Consider the following 20,832-nt stretch of genomic DNA (forward strand, 5'->3'; position numbering starts at 1 on the left):
CCAGCTAAAAGAACGCTCAGCCTTGCTGCTATGTGTACCTCAGGCAGGATTTGAAGTTGTCACATGTGTTGAACAGATGCTCTGGCACACAAAAACCCCTTTGCCTTTGGCATAGGTGTAGAGACGGGGCGAAAATGTGCTGAGTCTGAATAGAGCTGTCAGCTTTTACTCTTAGACTCCAGGATGACAGTGATCATTTGCTGCTTCAAAAGTAATTAGATTGCAGCTCAAGAATGTTCTCAGAGGATCTCCATACTCAGGCGGGATATGATTGATTGATTTATTGATCTCCTGCTTGTGTCCTCTTACAACATACAGCTCCAGCAGCAAAACACAGCATTTTAAGTCCGTTGCTTTCAGTCCATCGCTTCATTCTTCATCCATCTTTGACCAGGAACAATGGAAGATCAAGTGAAAATCTGATATTCTTACTTTTCCTGTTAATATTGTATATAGCGCTCTATAGCGCTACTATGAAACCAGCAAATTTCACTCACTCTCACAACTGAGGGAAATTATTAAATTCTCCCATGCACCTGTGAGCTAGCAGAGGAAATACTCGATTACTGAAGAAGAGGGAAATCATCTTTTTCCTTCCCTGATAGCAGAACCTCCTTCCTCAGTAACTCTGCACACATTTAGGTCATTTCCATTACCTCAGCAGAGATAATCCTAAAGTACTGAATGGAAAACATATTCACACTCCACTTTCCCAAATGTTTAATTCTTCCAATTCGGAAAGAAAAAGAGAAATATTAAGTTAAGCTAGGAAAATATTGGCCAGGCAGCACATGGCACTGGCTTCTCACTAAAGTTGAGTTAATTATATGTGCAATCAAATTTATATTCACAGTTCAAACGTGTGTTAACATTATAGATTTGAAATGCAAACCCAATTACAAGCATTACTCTGTGATCACGGACCGTGAATTTGTTTTTTCTAAAAGTTTTTTTTTCTCTTTTTGGAGGAGAAAAGGATGGATTCTTAGATTTGTGATAGCAGTGCTGCAGCAAAGAAGAAAGTGGAGTTGGAGACACAGCTGAAACTGTGTATCGAGAAGCTGATCAAGAGTGATTGGAGCTGAATAGTTCTCATTTCTCTCTCTTTTCAAGTCCGGAGGACTCTCTTCCCCCCACAAGGTAAAAGCAGCCAGTTCCATGAGGTTTGTGAGTGAATTAATCATGATGATTAATTGGCTTTCAAGTTAAATATCCAGTGAGCGATGTCAGGCTGCCAGACATCAGGGTTAAATTGACAGGCCTTTAAGAAGAAGCAGATTGATTTACACAGCAGCTAATGAATCCCCCTCCACCCAGAAGGGGAGGAAAGGTAAACAAGTCTTTTCTTTCCCTTCCTGCCATCTGCTTTGTTCAGGTACACTTTGCTCTCAGCACTGAACTCTAACCTGGCTGTAGGTATCTGAGCCTATTGATGAGTTCCTTTTTTATTGCTTTTCCACCGTGATAACAAGACTGCTGGAAGAGACAGAGAACACGTATTTGTCAGTGCTAAAGCTGCACCATGCTAGTAAAAACACCAGTAATTGTAAAGGTGCATATTTCTAAAAGCCTTTTCAGTTTAGTATGCACAAACCAGATAAGAGTAACACACTGAAGATCTTTATTGTGGTAATCTGGATGTCTAGAGCCTTAATTCAGTGCGGAATCACTGGATTAAGCTCTGGAGCTCAACCCTCTGCTGATGGCCAAACTGCATATATACTACTAACCCTGTGTGCCACAGCTGGGGGACTAACTACCAACTAAATGCTACCAACACAGGAGCACATTAAATCAGTCACTACCATCCTTCTTTTTTCCATCCGAGCTTTTTTCTTTTCAGGTTGTTTCACAGAGTAATTAGAAGCACTAACTTTGCTAACTTGACACACATATTTATCCAGAAGTTGTTTATATTACTTCAAATCCTATCTCATAATTAACTAAGTGCTCATTTTTTTGTGTGACTGATTTTTGTGAGATGGTGTTGGCAAAGAGTCGTCCACTGATTTATGGAATACGTGAAATCTTTGGCTATCACGTCTTGTTTTTTTGGAGCCAAGGGTGACCACATTTAGACTAGACTGTGATGTGCTACATCATCAGCTAACAGCTGCAGTCTATGGCTACTGCCAGCTCCCTTAGCGAGGTGCATTCATAGACTGAATACATGCACTGAACAGACACAGAGATTGACGCGTCAAATTCTATTAACATATATGAGAAACTCGGTTTGTTGTCCAGACAAAGCAGCCACTCCTCTATTAATGCAAACTTTAAGCCTTAATGCAATTTAAATGGGTAACTTGTATAGAAAATGACCACTTGTGCAGTTGTCATTGAGGTGGAAATTAGCTATAAAGTCCCAAATCATTTTTTGTATGTTTTAACATGAAAACCTACAAGACCTGACATCTGAAGGAAGCCTCAAGTGCCCATTAATGAAACTGCAGCTTTAGCACACAGCCAGTCTTCACTTGGACAGTTCAAAGGTTAGCAGTGGCACTAAAATGGCTTGTGGCGAGGGTAAATGTGAGCTTGCCAAAGTAAAACTGTGTTTTAAACTTTTATTCACTCTCAGATATGAAGCACTAACTGTGTTAAATTCAGCAGAGTCGATTTGTTTGGATCCTGGTTTACTTTTCTGCTATTTCTCAGTCATTTCTTTTTATTTCAGCCATTAGCAGTGGCTAATGGCTGAAAAGTAGATTATAGGTAAAATTAGCCTCAGTAAATAATACTTTGTCTTACATTTATCTTTTTTATTATTTTATACTCATTCACCAAGGTAAATCTTTTGCACCACTAAACATAACATCCGTGTTAGATCTCTAAGCTGCACGGAAAGGTCATGGCTACTGAAAAGCAGAAGCTGGAGTACTTGCTGTGTTTTGATGTTCAGTGCTACACCTATTCCCTCTCTCTAACCCCCCTGAGCCCCTCTGATCTACACTGCAGCTCATTAAAACACCCTCTCCACCTCCACATTAGCATCAGAGTCATGGTCAGACTGCTTTGTGCTATAAGGGTGGAAAACAATATCAATAACAACAACAAAAACAATAGTAGCCTTTGGTCCGGGGAGGAGAGGAGGAGAAAGGTCTTTGATAATGTACATCAAAGACAGACGCTGAAGTAGGCTGTGTTTTCATTGCATGCGTACCAAGGTCGTCTCTGATCCTGCACGCGTGGTGTTAGCGCTCGGGGCCAGTTTGATGGCACAAGGTGAGTAGCTGGGTCCTCGGGACATGCCTTCAAAAAAGAGAAGTCAAACACTGCAGCCAACAAAGCTCCCTAACAGGTTAACTCATGTGGCCCTGGTGTGGCTTTTATTTTCTTCTGTTGTGAGTGTTTGAAAGTGCTGTGAAATAGAAACGTCTGTTAGTCACTCCACCACCACCAGTGAAGTTACTATATTTGAATCTTTATAAAACCTCACCGCCATCCCTGAGCAGGTTTCTTCCTGTTAAAAAGGGAGTTTTTTCTCTCCACTGTCGCCAAGTGCTTGCCCTTAGTGGATTTACTAACTGCTAGGGTTTTCTCACTATCCCTGTAGGGTCTTATTCACGTTAGCACCTTAAAGCACTCCGAATATAAAACTGAGTTGAACTGAATTAAACCTGATACCTTGTTGCTCTGCTCTTAAGATGGACCAGCTTCGACTGAGTTTGTGTAAAATTAACCGATGCTTTTAATTCAGTACAAGTTCACAGCCTTCAACCTGATGATCCACTTTTTCACTCATAAAGCAGAAATAAACTTCCCCCTTTCTGATAATGAATTATTAATAAGTTATTAACCTTTGAAGTAAACAAACAATACAAAAAACGGTAAACTTACTGTCATAGTCTATGTTTTTTGCTATATTGATTTGTATGTATTAGTTAAACATTGAGTAATTGGTTCATGTCTTAAAGTCATCTATAATGCACGATATAATAACCATTAACTCACAGCAATAGCAGCAACACGTTTCCAGTACCACCAAACAAAAAACAAACAAACAGTATTACAGGTTAATTTTATGACATGAAAAAAGACACACAACAAATTGCCTTTCATGTCCTAAACCTTCAACTTAAAGCTGCGTATTGCCCTTCAGTGAAAAGTTAAGTGTTATTGCTTGCGAGAGGTTCAAACTTTTTCACAAAACTGAAAATACCTCTTTCTTTTCTCCCAGAAGGAGTGCGTGATGAGAACTCTGGAGTGTTAACGTGAAATCGTCCTCACTGCGCAGTGAGTACATGTTAATTTCAAAGCTGCGTGGCATCATTAACCCGCTGGGTCTGGAGGTATTCATTACATTTATTTAATTACGTTCCTGTGTAAGGTGTCTTGATTGATGTCTCAGCTGATCTGCACGCCACCACTTAGTGCTGATGTATTCACTAAAACACAGGCATGTTCAACAGTGTTCTTAGGTGATACTGTTCCAGATAATTGTTGTTATAAATCTGCTACTTCTTCTTCAATCTGGGCTTTATTTTTAGTTAATTGATGCCTCAATCAGCCATAATTGGATTTAACTACCTGTTTAACTACTAAACCCGCTGATCCGTGAACTACCAGAGTGCAGAACTGTGAATAAAAAATGCCACAAACCATCCGGCCGCTGCTCGGTATTAAAAGTCACTTCTTTTCCCCTAAACCCACCTGAGAAATCATCTTAACTACAGAGAGCCTTTATAATCACGTGGATCATGGTGGGAGCTTCAGAGAGAAATCTGTCCATTCATGAAAGGTGGAGGCCGGGCCAGACTCGACCAGGCTGGGCCTTCAGGGACACCGGCTGTTTGACTTGGCTCGCTGCTCGGCCTGGGTACAGGGCTACAGTTGTCTGTAGCCACAGGCTGCAGAGTCGCAGGTATTTCCTGACTAAATTTCTCTGTCATACATTTTTGCAGTTGTATCTGAAGAGACAGAACACGGCTAAAAACGAGATGCATGTGTTGGAAGACACAAAAATAACCACAAAAGCAGCAACGCTGTGATTCTTTAAATTTCCATGTGGGCTCATGAGCCTTACTAAAAGCTAAAAGGAAATTAAAAACTTTAAAGCTTCCTTTTATCTAACCCAGTTTACATGTTTTTACTTTTTTCTTTTCTTTCTTTTTTGCAGCAATATAAACACCACATTTTTCCTATAGGCTGTGCCTTTATCAGAGTATCCTAAACCCCAAAAGTCTCATGCTTTCTCAATTTCCTCCATTTTTCTTTAGTGACAGCACAGATGTTGCTGTTCTCCCCACATTTGGTTTAGCGCAAGCACTAATCATTGACTTCTGTGATGTCATTCCAAGAACACCTTTCACCATTATGTTAATGCATTAAGACATTTAGAAAGAGGTAAATGCCCACCTCTGTGCACACCTGCAAGCACCTTGGTGCACACACACACTCCCATTAAAGAGGACTGACTGATGTCTTTGTACTATTTCCCTGCTCTATTCTCTCTGCTCTTCCTTGTCACTTTGGCCCCTTTCAAATTATCTGCTGGGATTAATGAATGTAATTTTCACACATTAACTTCCCCCCATTCATGCATAATGGCCCAGCCCATAACAGTGTTTAACCAGTACATCTGTCCATTGGGTGTCATCATTTAAGCCTCAGCAGGGGTTTGTAATTGACAATAGTTCCAGTGCTGTAAACACGACTGCTCTCCTTCTTTTCTTGCCTTCTAGCTTCTCTCTGCTGTAATTCCACCACATCAAATGCAGTAAGGAAATAGACAGCTGTCCCAGCAAACTTCTCATCCCCCGGTGAATCACGTTTGTTTAAAACATCACATCACAGCGCATTAAGACATGTGCCCAAAACTTAGACACATCTGCTTTTAAATTTGAGCATCATTGGCCGTGTTTATCCTCATATTTGCACGTCTCTGCGAATGAGGACTTTGCAGATGAATGCACTTTGATCATTTCCCCTCTAGATCCTTCCCCGACTACACTACTTTGTCTCTACTTCTTCCCTTCTCTCGCTTTCCGTGGCTGCTTCTGCTTCTGATTTAAACACACAGCGGGGGGTTGTGGGTAGAGTCTCATGCTGTGAAGGATCTCTCTGACTCAGGGAGAGCTGAAGGTCAAACACACTCATGATCAGAACCACTGAAGACACTGAAGAGGTGGAATGAAAAAGAGTACATGGAAGATAAGTTCTCTCTCTCACACAGCAGCTGCAGCAGCAGCGTTCAGCACAGTTCCATCTGTAAATACCACAGTAGGTCTCACAGCAGAAAAAAACAACGGTCTGCCTGTTCTTGTAGTTTCAACAAGCCGCGCACGTGTACGACAAATTATTAAAAATAAACTTCAAGTGCTGGGTATCATCTAAAAACAGCCAAAGCACATGAACAGGAGAATCTTGCTATAGTCTCTGCAGAAAATATTAAGTTCAATAAATGTGGCAACAGCATCCCATCCTTGGAAATGAGTTTTTTTTTTTGTCTGCATGGCGTCTTTTTCTTTTTTGTCTTAATTAGACAGACACTTAAGTGATAAAGCAAACAAAACAAAAACAAAGAGTATGAATGAGAGAAAATCATCTGTTTCTTTGAGTGGAAAACTCCTGGAGCCCAGATGAAGGCTTTTCCTTTTCTCTTTCTTTCGCAATTTTTGTTGGAAGCATTAGCATATTTCAAAAGTCTACCAAAGAAAATAGCCCGGGGACAGAAATGGCCGATCTGCATATTGAAGACTCAACAGAGGGCAAGGAGCAGGAGAGGGGAGAGAGAGAGAGAGAAAATGGGAGGAAGAGAGAGAAATTCTCTGTCTTTGTGATTTGAGGATGATCTTAAAGAAACAATAATGTCAATTAGCTGACGGTGTCACGCTCATTATGCTGGATTAATTGCTGTGTTCGCTGCAACTAAAACAGATTATTTTCCTACTTGTCAAACAGCTCCATGGAGAGGGAGGGAGCGAGGGAGGGAGGGAGAGGGAACAGAGAGAAAAAATGTGCATCATAAGAAGGCCTCTTCACCCAGCTTCCTTCATGAATAACAAATAGAGGACCCAGTGCTGTGACCAGGCAGCACAACACATGAAAAACATTACTGCCTTGCCTGAGTCGTCTGGTTTTCCCTACATTATGCTGGTGGGCTCAAAACATGTGAAGCAGTGTGGTGCTCTTGTACGGCTTCTCTTGTTTTCCTGTTTTACCAAATACGAGACAACAATAAACTGATTTTAAAAGCTCTGAGTGAAGAAGAACCTTATAATTAAGTGCAAGACTGTGTTTTTGTTTGGTATTCTCACTGCTTTTTTCTGAATCTTCTATTGTTTATCGTTTTATCTTTATTACAAATTCCTGAAAGCACATGCAAACATGTGATGGAAATAAAGCTTGGAAAAAAGTCCAACCGGGCAAAACATTTTGGGTATCAGGGATTTGCACAATTTTTGGCTTTATTTTTTAAGTATCTCTTAAGTTATTCGGAAAGGCTAGAAAAACACTTTCACCTCTATTATCTATCAAAAAAGTAAACATTCACAACTTGGATTATTATGAGGACTCATTCTTACATTTGCATTTTCTAGTGTTTGCTCGTTTTAAAGTTTAGCAACTTGAAAAGTGCAAACCGGGCTGCAAGGAAACATCTATGAAGATCAAACAGGTTATTTTGCAACTATTAACAGTTCTTACCTAACCCCCGAATAGATAATTACAAAACTGTACTCTGATTATTCTTGAATGCTGTGATTCAAACTAGCTACTTTATTAATATGTCAACAAAAACACACAGGTTTAAGAGAAAAACTGCTCAATCTGGCATTCAAATACATCTGATTATTTATGGTCTTAAAAAATACTTTGTTAAGAAAATTGCTCTGATATTGAAAGTTGGGTTATTGCCTGAATAAGTGTGTTATTGTGCTTTCTCTGCCCCTAAATAGGAGGTTGCTGGAGTCTTAAAGGCTTGTTGCCCACCTACACCGTTTTACCAGTTTTGGTGCTAATTTTGTGAAATGATGCACAATTTAACAAAATAATTACATTTTTCTCAAATGTTTATAGAATGATCCTATATGTGCATCACTCAGTCAGTTTATGATAAGCAGAAAGTGCTCTGCCTTGTTTTAATTCTCCTTTCAGAACTTCTGTGCACAACAGCCTAATCGGTATATAATCTTCTACCCATATTTACTTTAGCTGATAAAGTTTTTATTATCCTTTTTATACTGCTATGCGTGATTTTTTTAACGATTTAGTTTATCCTGAAATCAGAAATGTTTGGCACATGACTGCTGAACATAAGGCGAATTTAAATATTGTAACTCCGTTTATGTTGCTGCTTTGGGAATGGGGTCCTGTGAATACTTGTCGTTTACCTTTTGGACAAAATCCAAGATAAATCTGCTGAAAAACACAAATTAGCCGGAGGTTCACTGGCCCGCACCTGGCTCTTTCCACCAGTCACAAACCACCATGTGTCTCAGTGGATGGCTTTCTCTCTCAAGGCCCGTAAATGTGAAGAAGGAAGCCCGTGGTAGAAAATCCCCAACGACACCTTCATGTAACAGCCCATCCATAAACTGACTCGGCATGGAAACGTCCCACTGAAACCGGATTGTTTTTTTGTGTTCGTTTTGGAACTGCTGGCAAGTTTTGTGCAGCTTTAGCGCTCGCCAGTGCGGAGCGTCACGCCACTGTGGCCTTCCTTTTACCATGTGAAAAGGAGAACGCATTAAGATGCAAGTGGTGTCCAAACCCCCCTGTGTTCCCAAAGCCGACTTGAGTATCCTTGATTCAAGCCTCGACTGCTCTGTGTGATACTCGGAGATAAACGTGACGGATATTATTTTGTCAACTTAAGTGACTCAGAGCTGCTTAAATATGTGCAATAATAATAATAATAATAATAATAATAATAATAATAATAATAATAATAATAATAATAATAATAATAATAATAACGTTAAGCATAATTATTTTCGCTTTTATTTTGTTAGTTCTAGGAAGAGGTTTGTTTTGTTGGATGACTTCCCAACTTGCCTGTTTTTCTTCACATGCTTCACAGGCTATACTTTAGCGCGCAGTCAAACCATCTTCGGTCTATTTTTTTCGGCTTGATTGTAATTTTCTAGTAAATTGATGCTTTTTTTCTCCCTCAGCAAGAACTCGGTGCACCCGAGGCTCAACTGTGAGACACACCAACTCCTCTCTGCCTGTGCGTCCAATCAGCGGGAGCTCTGGAGAGCCTTTCTGTTGTAATTGGATGGAAATGGAAAGGAATACGCAGGCTTGGCACAACGTAAACACACGCTCGTCTCCTTCGCACTGTAGAGGACGCACCGGGTAGAGCAGATGCAGTGAACTAAACAACCGAGAGGACAGCAGACACTTTAAAGGTTTTTTTTAGTCATTTAGTCTAACCCGAAGCGTTTATATCAGATATGTGAATAGGCAAGCAGACTGTGTATCAAGTTTTTACGGAGCAAAGAAGGCTGTTTTTTTTTCATAGGCGACCATTAAGTCTGTGGATTACGCACGCCGGAGCTCCCGGGACAGAGAAAAGTTGTGAAACTATCGTTTTGCCGCACAGGAATACGTAAGAGAGCATGTTCTGCCACACTGGTTACAGCAAGCGCACGCTGCTTAACTGAAAATATAATGTACGTCTCAATGGAGTGATTTGGCACTTTGCCCCCCCCTAATTGGGCAAAAAAGTAAAAGAAAAGAAAACACGTTTAGAGTGAAATAGACAGAATTTATTTATGGATTAGAGCAAAGACTATTTTAATTTTTTTTTACTCAAACACAAGAAAAAAGAAATAAAAGATATATGATTTGGGGGATGGCAACTGCCACTTCAAGCCCATACCTAGCCAGCAGCAGGATTTTATCCAGCCCGGTCCTTCACTCTGACCGGAGGGGTGGTGGTATGCAGTCGGGCGGCACCGCTGTGACCACGGTGTCTAGTGGATACAGAGGGGACCCTTCAGTGAAGATGGTGCAGAGCGACTTCATGCACGGAGCCATGGTAGCAAGCAACGGGGGGCACATGCTAAGCCATGCCCACCAGTGGGTGACATCGTTGCCTCATGCAGCAGCCGCAGCGGCCGCCGCTGCAGCGGCAGTAGCGGAGACCGGCTCTCCGTGGCCCCCGAGTTCCCAGCCACAGGATGTAAAGAGAAACGCCGGCAGGGACGACCTCCACTCGGGTTCAGCCCTTCACCACAGGTCTCCGCATCTAGGACCTCACCAGGCGCACACGGGAAGTTGGGGAGGCACCTCCACTGCGCACATCAGCATCACTGAGGGGGAGCAGCAGCAGCAACAGTCCCTCATTTACTCCCAGCCAGGAGGATTTACAGTCAACGGGATGCTGAGCTCACACACCGGACAAAGCCTCATGCACTCGGGGCTGGTGCGCGGAGAATCACCTCGGCTGGACCACGGCAGCCACCATCACCACCAACACCACCATAATCATCACACGCACCATCACCAGCAACACGGTCTGGGCCACGAATCGCATTCAGACGAGGACACCCCTACGTCCGATGACTTGGAGCATTTCGCCAAACAGTTCAAACAGCGACGGATCAAGCTTGGTTTCACCCAGGCAGACGTGGGCTTAGCTCTGGGCACTCTGTACGGCAACGTGTTCTCACAGACCACCATCTGCAGATTTGAGGCGCTTCAGCTGAGCTTTAAGAACATGTGCAAGCTGAAACCTCTGCTGAACAAATGGCTGGAAGAGGCTGATTCCACCACTGGGAGCCCGACCAGCATCGATAAGATCGCCACCCAGGGCAGGAAGAGGAAAAAGCGCACTTCCATCGAGGTGAGCGTAAAAGGCGCACTGGAGAGCCACTTCCTCAAGTGTCCCAAACCTTCCGCACAGGAGATCAACTCTTTGGCGGACACTCTGCAGCTGGAGAAAGAGGTGGTCAGGGTCTGGTTCTGCAACCGCAGGCAGAAAGAGAAGCGCATGACGCCGCCGGGACTTCCGCGCACTCCAGAGGACGCATATTCACAAGTGGGTAGCATTGGACCTGACACACCGTCTCCCTCCATAGAGTGCAAGAGGTTGTTCAGCGATACGTGAAAGAGCCCCAAAATAACAGGGATGAAACACGAACAACAGCCTCTGTTTTATAAACATGGGTCTCAATGAAACCTTTGATTAACTTTTTATTCGCCACCATTGATCCAAAAAGTAGAATTGTTATCCAATGTTCATATCAGGACTGGACACATCACAACTGCCCTTTATGCATCGTTATTTGGCATGTTTCTGCTCCCTGAAACAGCCTCTGGGACAAAAAAATTATATTTCGGTCTAAATTAAATCTGAACAAAAAACAACTGAAAGTTATTTAAAGGAAATGTTTGGTCACCAAAACCTGAGATATTCGAGCAGAAACAAGTTATTTCCATATCTTTGTACTGTAAAAATAATAGTTCCCTTGTGATGCTGCAGAAACTGATGTCCCACATGCTAGACTGAACTATAACCTACGTTTTTAATCAAACACACCGCTTTATCCAGTGTTGAGTTGTTTCTAATGAGCAATAATTTCTCTTCATTCAAACCTGTTTCTCACTTTGTGTTGTGTGTCGGTGGATTTTTTTTACATTTTTTTTATTTTTTTGTGGCACAGTTTAAGGTTTCAACAAGCGATTTACAGTTATTCCAATATTTGTACTTTCCTTTAATCCTTTTCCATTTAGCAAACGGTCTCTTAAGGTTATGTACAAGTTTGCTGTGTATTGTGGTGATATGGTTATTATGATATGATTATTTATTTTTTGCCACTGTGTTTATTTTCATGGAATAGACCAATTATTTAATAAATTTGACATAAACCTTGTGTTAGATACCGGAGCATTATTCTTAAGGGCCATGTGGACACACACACGCACAAAGAGAGACATGCATATATATAAACACACAGAATCTCTTCATCAGAGTCATTTGAATTTGATATAATATACAATATATCCCATAAGAGATACAAAGAAGTCATAAAGGCAAAAAAAAAAAATTACATAGTCAGTCTATTTTGCTCAGGCGTCTCGTTATCATTGTTTTCATGTCTGTTTGGTAAATCATCTGTGCAAACTTCGGCCATTTTTCCCTGTTTATGACAATCTATAGAAAAGTGGCTTAATTGGTTCACTAAGAAATTATTTAGCTGATGGACTGATAGTGAAAAAATAACCACACATTGCACCATAGCAGCTTAATTATTCTGTTGTTATTTAATTAATTCTTACATTGAGCATAACCCCCCCCCAAAAAATCTAGCACATAATTTTGTTAAAGTGATGCTGATCCTGCGAATACCTGCTGAACCGATCACATAAGCCTGGTTTCTACATTTACGTGTGATTTTCTGCATATCAGTCCAGCCACAAACATCCTGTTGCAGGGCTGTGGACTGCAGCTCGATGGAACGCAGCCAATGGAGGTCGACTACCCCAGCTGGCAGTTCACCTCGGCAGCGGTTGCCAAGGTGACAGCGAGATGGAGTGACACAAGGCAGTGGATCTTTTGCCACAGATGATGGGTTTGGCAGATAGGCAGCAAGAAGCGCAGTACGCTGGCTGTGAAAAGCAATCTGCGTCTCTTCTGTCTGCTTCTGATCCACATAAGAACGACACACAGTACACACACACAGACACTCACACACAAGCTGATGTTACATCAGTAATAAAGATAATAGGTACTCCTAGAAAAAGTGACAGAGAAGTGCAGTTGCAGTGAAACTTGGAGGGAGGTCAAAGGTCAGCTGCTGCAGTACCTGTTGATAAACCAGGCAGAACTGTGAGAAATAAATGCAAACCTAGGAGTTAATGGATTACTATGAATGTTACACTTATTACAATGTGAATGTGTGCTCTGGTCCTCTCCACACTGGACACCCTGTCTTAAGAGAGCATGTACAAACACATTTTTGGGACCTTTGTCACTCTTTGCATCCTTACTGCATATTTGGCAGGATTTAAGGCACAGTCTGACTTTGCTGTTTGAAAAAACAAGAACTAGAAATGAGTGGTTTGAATAACTTTTTCCAGGTCCGCCTATACAGCGATTGTCAAACTAGGTTAATTTTCAATCTTCAAAGAAGCTTAAGGAAAACAATAAGGGATGAATGGGATATTTTGGCTGTTTCACTTCCTGAGAAAGTTTTTAGAAACACACATGAACCGTTCTGTTTTTACAGCAGTGTGTGAAAGTATGTGAAACCTTGTGAAGTTTTTCTATAATTCAGCACAAATAAAACCTTAAACATCTCAAAGTTTCTACTCAAGGTCCATGCAAGTGTCATATTAATGCCTCATTTGCTTGAAACCTTCAAACAACATTTCTAAACATTTTCCCTATTTAATGCAATACCTTATTCTTATCAGAAGGTGGTGTAATGGATAAAAATGGCATTTATTGAACCAGGCAGGTTATTCAAGAAAACACTCTTATGTGCAGTAGTTACCCAGTAAAAGGTAAAGCGTGTTGATGAAATTGGGATTAGGCCGAAAAAGAAATATTAAAAAAAGGAAGCGTGTCTTCGGAAACAATACCCCAACTGGGGAAATGCCGCCCCCTTGTGGTGAAAATAGTTTTTTTCATTTGGCAGAGGGCAATTCCAAAAAGTCCCTTTTACATTTGTCTCCTTTATATAACTTGATAGTCTTGTGTAAACATCAGATAACATATTAGTTGATATTTTTACAGAAATACAGAAAACATACTTTTATGCATCACCACAACTGCTGTATTTTTGTGTAATTGCACTGTATATACAGCTTTTTGTACCATTTAAAAATATTGAACTATCATTATTTGTTGCATTAAATTATAATTATTTCCTATGGACTGTTTGTCAGCATCATGTCAGTAGAATACAACAGTTTAAAATATGCATACTGTTCTGCTACGAAAACCAATTACACCAAGGAAGTGCTCTTTATCCTTTCAGTTGCCACAGTAATATCACAAAAGCCACACATAAAGGTGGACAGGTGGTACCCTGCTTACTCTTCGTATGGTTTTTAACATGATGTATCCCCACTGAGCTGCAAGCCTAAGTTCTCAGATGAAAATAGAGGTAGAATATAAGCTTCCAGGATTGCCGCGTGATCCCCTCAAAGCTTAGCGATGTAAAGATGGGAGATAAGGCTGGAATTGGGGGATAAAAAGCCCTTTAAAGGGTTTGTCATCACACAGTGCTAGGTGTCTACACTGAATATCAATGCTTGGATCTGAAGGTACATGCTGATGATGTTACAGTATCCTGACAGAACCCCAAACTCCTGAATCCACAGACACAGCTCAGCTCACACAAAAGTGCATCATTTACCTTTCATTTGTGAGGGCATTATTCATCATTATAGCATTGTTTCCTGCATCTCTGAGCCATGGGCTGTGTGCAGTTGCACGCTAAAGATGTTATTACCTCCCTCCAATAATAACAAGTAATATAATTGCTCATAATTGCTCTTAAAGCCTTGTCGGAGGTGCTTTACATGAAGCAATTACCATGAGATAATCCCCTCCTTTAATGGCTGTTGTTTGTGGCTCACAGTTTGGGCACAGTCACATACAGAATGCACACACCTGCTCATATCCAACAAAGTTTTAACCATTTTACTGTGGTCTACACATTCTCAGTCTCCCAGTGCTTAGTGTTAGCTATTTTAACAATGCAGCGATCAGTTACTGATTAAAGTCTAACACTGATTAACATGTAACATGTGAAACACGTTTAACACTTTCCTGGAATCAGAAGCAGCAGCGTGCCTGAATGAGAGGTGGCAAAATAAAAGAAGCACATTTTAGGTGTTTTGTTTGCATGAGAGTGTATTAAAAGTCTGACTGCCTCCCCTCTAAATGGCTCAACATGGCTCTGTCAATATTGTTACTCGTGTGGGTTTCTCTACCTCCCCACTGAATATTCAGATTTGGACATTTTTCACTTTGCCTGTGTTTTCTTTTTTTCTTTTTTTCCCTGTGTGTGATTGATGGAGTACCGAAGTCTCTCAATCAGGAAGAAATTAAAGCAAACATCTGTGGAATAACGGACAGGGAAATGAATTCACTCACTAGCGAGCTCTGTGTTGTGTGGGTGCCACTGAACGTGACGAGCATGCATGTGCCAGATCGGTGGAGTGGAACTTGTTTGATGGGCATGTTCAACACATGGGCATGATGCCAATTTAGACAAGCATGCCCAGGAAAAGAGTCTCAACCTCCATGCTGAGTGTGTCAATGTAAGTATGTGTGAATGTAATTTTACCAGGTTTATAATTAAAAAAACAACAACAAACATTTAAATGGATTAATGTTTGAATTATTGGCTCTGTGGGTGCTATTTTGCACTTCAGGGCACCATCGATGCTGCATCAAAATAACATATGAGACTGTTACCATAAAGTCATACATGCTTACATCATTGTTATTAATGTTCCTATTGTTCTACAACCTTAAATACATGTGAAGTAAATGCCCAAGCTAAATCATAAATACCCACACATCCAGCACAAAATTCTTTCATCAACTAAAGCCCACCGGAGTGCAATGCTGCCATCTGTTGGACAAAATAAATAATGCATGCTCAGATCTTCTTTCAGACTTGAATACTGATGCAAAACTAGTCAAACTGAACAACACAACCGAATACAGTTAATTTATTTTCGTGTATAAATTTTAATATGTACACAACACTTTGGATTTAATCATTAGCGGTTATAAAATGCTGGTTCTCTCTCCCATAGTGTGCCTTTTGTGCTGTCTCTCGATGCTCTCTTCTCTCTCACCTCATCCTGCCTCTGCCTGAATCTGGTTCTTCCGACTGGAGGTTTCTTCCCGGTAAAAGGGAGTTTTTCCGTCCCACTGTTGCCAACTGCTTGCTCATAGAAATCATCTTATTTTTGTGGTTTTCTTTCAAACATTAAAGACTGTTACCCTAAAAATACAAATCATCTTGAGGTGCCTGTTGTCGTGAATTAATGCTAAATAAATAAAACTGGAATGAAATGAACTGAACCGGTTAAGAACGGAGGTGAATATGCTGCATGAGGGATCACAAAGCCTGGAGAAAAAAAAACAGGGTTAAACTAAATAATTTTTTTATTCCACGAATTTCCAGATATTTAAATTAATTTAATTTACTTTCATTTATTGTATAGTTTTATAAATTTTGTAAGGGATTAATAACTTATCATTTTGCTGACTGCATGGGTTTAGGAACAGAAAATAAAATGCCCTTTAAAACTAAAATGCTGCAAATAGCCTATGCTCGTGGCTGGTAACATTTATCATACCTAAAACTAATATATATAATATATTGGTACATGCAATCAAATGTACTGGGCCACCCACACATTACGCCTACAGGCCATGCATGAAGCTCCCATCACACAGTTTCTGTGCTGATGTTAATGCAGTGGAGGTTTAGAATTTCTTCAGTAACCCTGGCTATTTTTACACGCTCTGCCCTCAGCACCAACTCTATGGTCTGCCACTTTGTGACTGAGAAGCTTCCACTTTGTAGTAATATCACTCACAGTTGATTGTGGAATATCTAAGAGGGTTGGAAATTTTGTAAAGGCACTTTCCTGTTATAGCAGTGAGCTTTTCAAAACGACCCATACTTTCACAAATATTTATAAAGGCAAACTGCATGGCTCAGGGCCTGACTCTCTAGGAAACGCCTGTGGCACTGGGACTGATAACACCGAAATCCAAAGATGAACAGGTGTAGATCGATACTTTTGAACATTAATGTATGTCATACTAATGTAAATCTTGGAAGTAAATAAATAACTATTACCGTCGTGAGTTTTAAAAAAAATAAATAAATATATATATCGTTCATTTCCTTCGGATATTCGGCACATCAGCAACTGCTCGATTCACACTACCTACAGTTGACCGTGCTAATCGTAACAATAATAAGGATTAGGATGATAAGGATGGTCAATTTTGACACATTGCTCCTTTAAATGTGAGACCACCTGCTCCTCTGGCGTCAGCATCATCCGCAGGCGGCACGGTGGGGATCGATACGGCAGTGAAATGTTCAAAGTGGGATATTTTTGGAAGACCTCAGCAGGCACCGGAGGAGAGACACCGTCACCGAGCTGACTGGCTCGACGAGAGACGAGTACACAACCCGGTAATAGTCAAGGTAAGTCCCGTCAGCACCTGCAGATGTTCATTTATGGTTCATTGTGTAAGGCAGTGCGCAGATAAAAACAGGGCGTTGTGTCTTGGCGTGTAATATATGCAAAATTTAGCCTGTTGCGACGGGCCAGTGTGTGAAAGCTGTTACATGTTAAGGCAAGAACAGGCTGTACAGGGTCGGTGCAGGAGCCATGACAAGAAAAAAAAAGAAAGAAATGAAGAAAGGGAGAATCAGCACATGGAGATGATGGCATGGTGTAAACCAGTAAATATCAGCTATGACCAGAGCAGCTGTAAATCACATGTACATAATAAGAGTTTTTAGAGTATTTAGATGCCTTAAGATTAGGCCACCCTGCAGATCTGCAGCTAGCAGTCAGCTCAGCAGCATAATTAAGATCACTGGTATTCAGTACAAGTGAAGGATTGAAATTGTTATTGTCTTAGTAAACAGGCTGATTTGTTTGTTCACTGCTGACACCAAACAGCTGTGATCTGGTTTTAAGACAGAGGCGAGCGGTCAGGGAGTCTTCTTCTCTGACTGTGAGGTTGCGTCTTGGGAAAAAAAAAAAGTCTTTCGGCGAATCATGTGATCCAGAAAATATTTTGTCATAGACTCTTGTACAAGAGATGAGAGTAAGGGCTGCTTGTTGCCATGGAGCCGCTGACCTTGTTGCCGTGGCAACAGCCGGCAACACTATGCCATGACTTGTGTGTTTGTGCGTGTGCCAGAATGTAGCTACAGTCACTAAAAAGGCATATTTTCACTTTTCCTGTCTGGATGGCTGTCTGGCTCCTCTTTTATTTTAGGCTATTTTACCAACTATGCAGCATATTTACAATTTTGATGTGTTACAGGGACTCGAGACACAACTGAAGCCACACAGCTTTTTTCATCAAAGATATCCTGAGAGGTAAATACTCGAATAAATGTTAACTTGGTTACATTTTGCTGATTGGATGCTGAAATCAGAGTAGGTAAGTAAGGCAACAAAGCATGGGGTAGTGGACCCTTAGGCCCAGGTGCTAGATACCTGTCCAGACTGGAGGGCTGCATGGGGGACGTGAATGCCATAGTGACCTCAAAACAGCCTTAACTCTAAATCTCTACTCTCTGGTCCCTCGATCGGCAGCAGGAAGTAAAAACTGCGGCCCTCTTGAAGAAGGTTCTGTTTCATCACAAATGTGTCACCATCTGTAGCATTAACCAAGAGCGAGATTCTGCTAAGCTGACAGTTGACTACACCCTGGGTGATGTGTAAATGTGTGTATTTCTACTCATGTGTGAAGCAGCTTGGCTGTTAATCATCAACCTCAGTGAGGACGGTGAACGACACATCTCTGTCCCGTGTGGCTGTAACTCTTAGTGTGGTGTGTTTCTGGGTTGATCACATTTAGTGGACGTCATTCCTCCTCTCACTATTTCATGTTTACAGTTCTCACTGACTAATAGATCAGTTATTAGACTCCCTTTTTTTCTATTGTTTTTGGGCACATTTATCACAGCTTCTAAAGAGACCATCCATTAAAATCTCTGATTCATCCTACTAATGTGTTTGACTGTTTTTCTTTTTTATTCACAAATGCCTTATGTGAATGTTTTTTTTGTCTTTTTTTAATCACAGGTAGTCCCATGGAATCTCAACTGCTGGAGGACAGCTTTACCTCTGAACCACAGGCATAGCCAGAAATGTTCACCTTTTCTGGTCTCATATCCCTGAATAATCGCTGCTATGGCTTTTTGTAATGAAAGCTTCATGGAGGAGTGTAACTGCATGGACCCGAACAGCGTAGAGGAAACGTCAGAAAGCCTCCCATCAGAAGCTACGACTCCTCTCATATCAGTCACTCTGCGTGTGACCCTGGCAGCCATAATGATCTTTATGATTACTATCGGTTTCCTCGGCAATGCGATCGTGTGTCTGATTGTTTACCAGAAACCTGCCATGCGTTCTGCTATCAATCTCCTGCTTGCCACTCTGGCCTTTTCAGACATCATGCTCTCTCTGCTCTGCATGCCCTTCACTGCAGTCACCGTGGCCACTGCAGACTGGAGCTTTGGGAGCGGTTTCTGCCGCGCCTCCATCATGCTGTACTGGCTGTTCGTCCTGGAGGGGGTGTCCATCCTCCTCATTATCAGCGTGGACCGTTTCCTGATCATTGTGCAGCGGCAGGACAAACTGACCCCGCACAGAGCTAAACTGTTGATTGCAGGTTCTTGGGTGCTGAGCCTGTGTGTGTCCCTGCCATCAGTGGTTGGGTGGAGGGCGGGCGCGGCAGGTATCGGGGGCGCCTGGGCACCGCAGTGCGTGCTGGGATACAGCGAGTCCCTGGCAGACCGTGGATACACAGTCCTGTTGGCTGTAGCGGTTTTCTTTGTGCCATTTACTGTCATGCTGTACTCTTACATGTGCATCCTCAACACAGTGCGCCGCAACACCCTGCGCATCCACAACCACACCACCGAGCATTCCTGTCTGCCAGCCCTAAACCAAGTCAGCAAAATGAGACTTACCGGACTGCAGCGGCCGCCTCAGGTCAAGGTGGACATGAGCTTCAAAACCCGAGCCTTCACCACCATCCTCATCCTCTTTGTTGGTTTCTCAGTGTGCTGGCTCCCTCACACCATCGTCAGCCTGGCCGTGTTCAGCCGGCAGTTCTACTACAGCTCAGTCTTCTACCCCATCAGCATAGGCGCTCTGTGGCTCAGCTACCTGAAGACGGTCTTCAACCCCGTCATCTACTGCTGGAGGATCAGGAAGTTTAGGGAGGCCTGTCAGGAGTTCATTCCGAAAAGCTGCAGACTGTGTCCCAGAGTGCCGGGCAGGAGCCACAGAAGAGTGAGGCCCAGCAATATCTATGTTTGCAGTGAGACGCAGTCAGCTGTGTGACACAGGGAGGAAACCCAATGCAGTCTAATGTTTTTAACTTTTTGATAAGCTATGGGATGTTACTGAAGTTCCCTTTAAAGTAATAAAGTTCTTGTGAACAAAAACATGTTACCACAAGAACAAATTGGTTTTAACTTTATTGAAACTGGAGCATTTACAGTCCCATGACTCCCTCCTTTTGGGGAAGGTCATGTGAAAATCACAATTGCTGACAACTGAACTGATCTGGTGGTGACAATCATTTGTCTGCTGTTTTAATAAATAAAGTCAAAGTGTTCATTCATCTTCATGGCCACGCAAGCTTCTGAAACATACTGACATTTAAAAAAACATTTTTATATCTCCCATTTTTGCTTTATTTTTCTGTTTCCTGCGCTGTCCCTGAGCTGTCATTTTGTTGTTTCATTAGTCTGAAGCTGTACCGTTGATAATAATTATGTTGTCAGTTATGTGCTAAGATTCAGAAAAACAAAAACAAATTACAGTATTGATGTTTGGTGATGTTCTCAGATGAAAGTCAGACCACTGTTAAAAAGTGTTTGATGAAATTTGTGTAGAAACACAGCCCTCTGTCAGCTGGTTCATGAGTCTTAATGTTTCTGTTATAGAGGAATGAGTGTTAACTGCATTATCATGTCACATAAGATATGTAAATAAATATAGTTTTGGATTAAAGTTTCTTTGACTCTCTTCCTCTCTAACGATAAAACATGTAGAACGAGTAAGCTCATTACATTAAAAGAGCAAGCCCTGCAGAAGGGCATTATTTGTAAAGGGCCACGACAGTGGTATAGTTATTTTATG

General features: G+C 41.6%; 2 protein-coding genes across 3 annotated transcripts; both read left to right on the forward strand.

The window, feature by feature from the left end:
* Window positions 1-8,924: 8,924 nt before the first annotated feature.
* pou3f3a (POU class 3 homeobox 3a) lies at window positions 8,925-11,822 on the forward strand. Its single transcript, XM_084908362.1, has one exon. It carries the CDS (start codon window positions 9,788-9,790, stop codon window positions 11,054-11,056), a length of 1,269 nt encoding a protein of 422 aa, XP_084764488.1. The 5' UTR covers window positions 8,925-9,787; the 3' UTR covers window positions 11,057-11,822.
* Window positions 11,823-16,676: 4,854 nt separating this feature from the next.
* On the forward strand, window positions 16,677-20,703 carry gpr45 (G protein-coupled receptor 45). Of its 2 annotated transcripts, XM_084908363.1 has the most exons (3): window positions 16,677-17,141; window positions 17,996-18,051; window positions 18,763-20,703. In XM_084908363.1, exon 3 carries the CDS (start codon window positions 18,871-18,873, stop codon window positions 20,026-20,028), a length of 1,158 nt encoding a protein of 385 aa, XP_084764489.1. In that variant the 5' UTR covers window positions 16,677-17,141; window positions 17,996-18,051; window positions 18,763-18,870; the 3' UTR covers window positions 20,029-20,703. The 2 variants fall into 2 exon arrangements, with proteins under 2 accessions (XP_084764489.1, XP_084764490.1); XM_084908364.1 differs by lacking the exon at window positions 17,996-18,051.
* Window positions 20,704-20,832: the final 129 nt, after the last annotated feature.

Source organism: Perissodus microlepis, chromosome 16, assembly GCF_051167445.1.
Source record: "Perissodus microlepis isolate ML-2025 ecotype Zambia chromosome 16, ASM5116744v1, whole genome shotgun sequence".
NCBI classification, from domain to species: domain Eukaryota; kingdom Metazoa; phylum Chordata; class Actinopteri; order Cichliformes; family Cichlidae; genus Perissodus; species Perissodus microlepis.

Excerpts from the sequence above, each read along its gene's own strand:
- pou3f3a (XM_084908362.1), top strand. The coding sequence starts at position 9,788 with ATGATTTGGGGGATGGCAACTGCCACTTCAAGCCCATACCTAGCCAGC.
- gpr45 (XM_084908363.1), top strand. The coding sequence starts at position 18,871 with ATGGCTTTTTGTAATGAAAGCTTCATGGAGGAGTGTAACTGCATGGAC.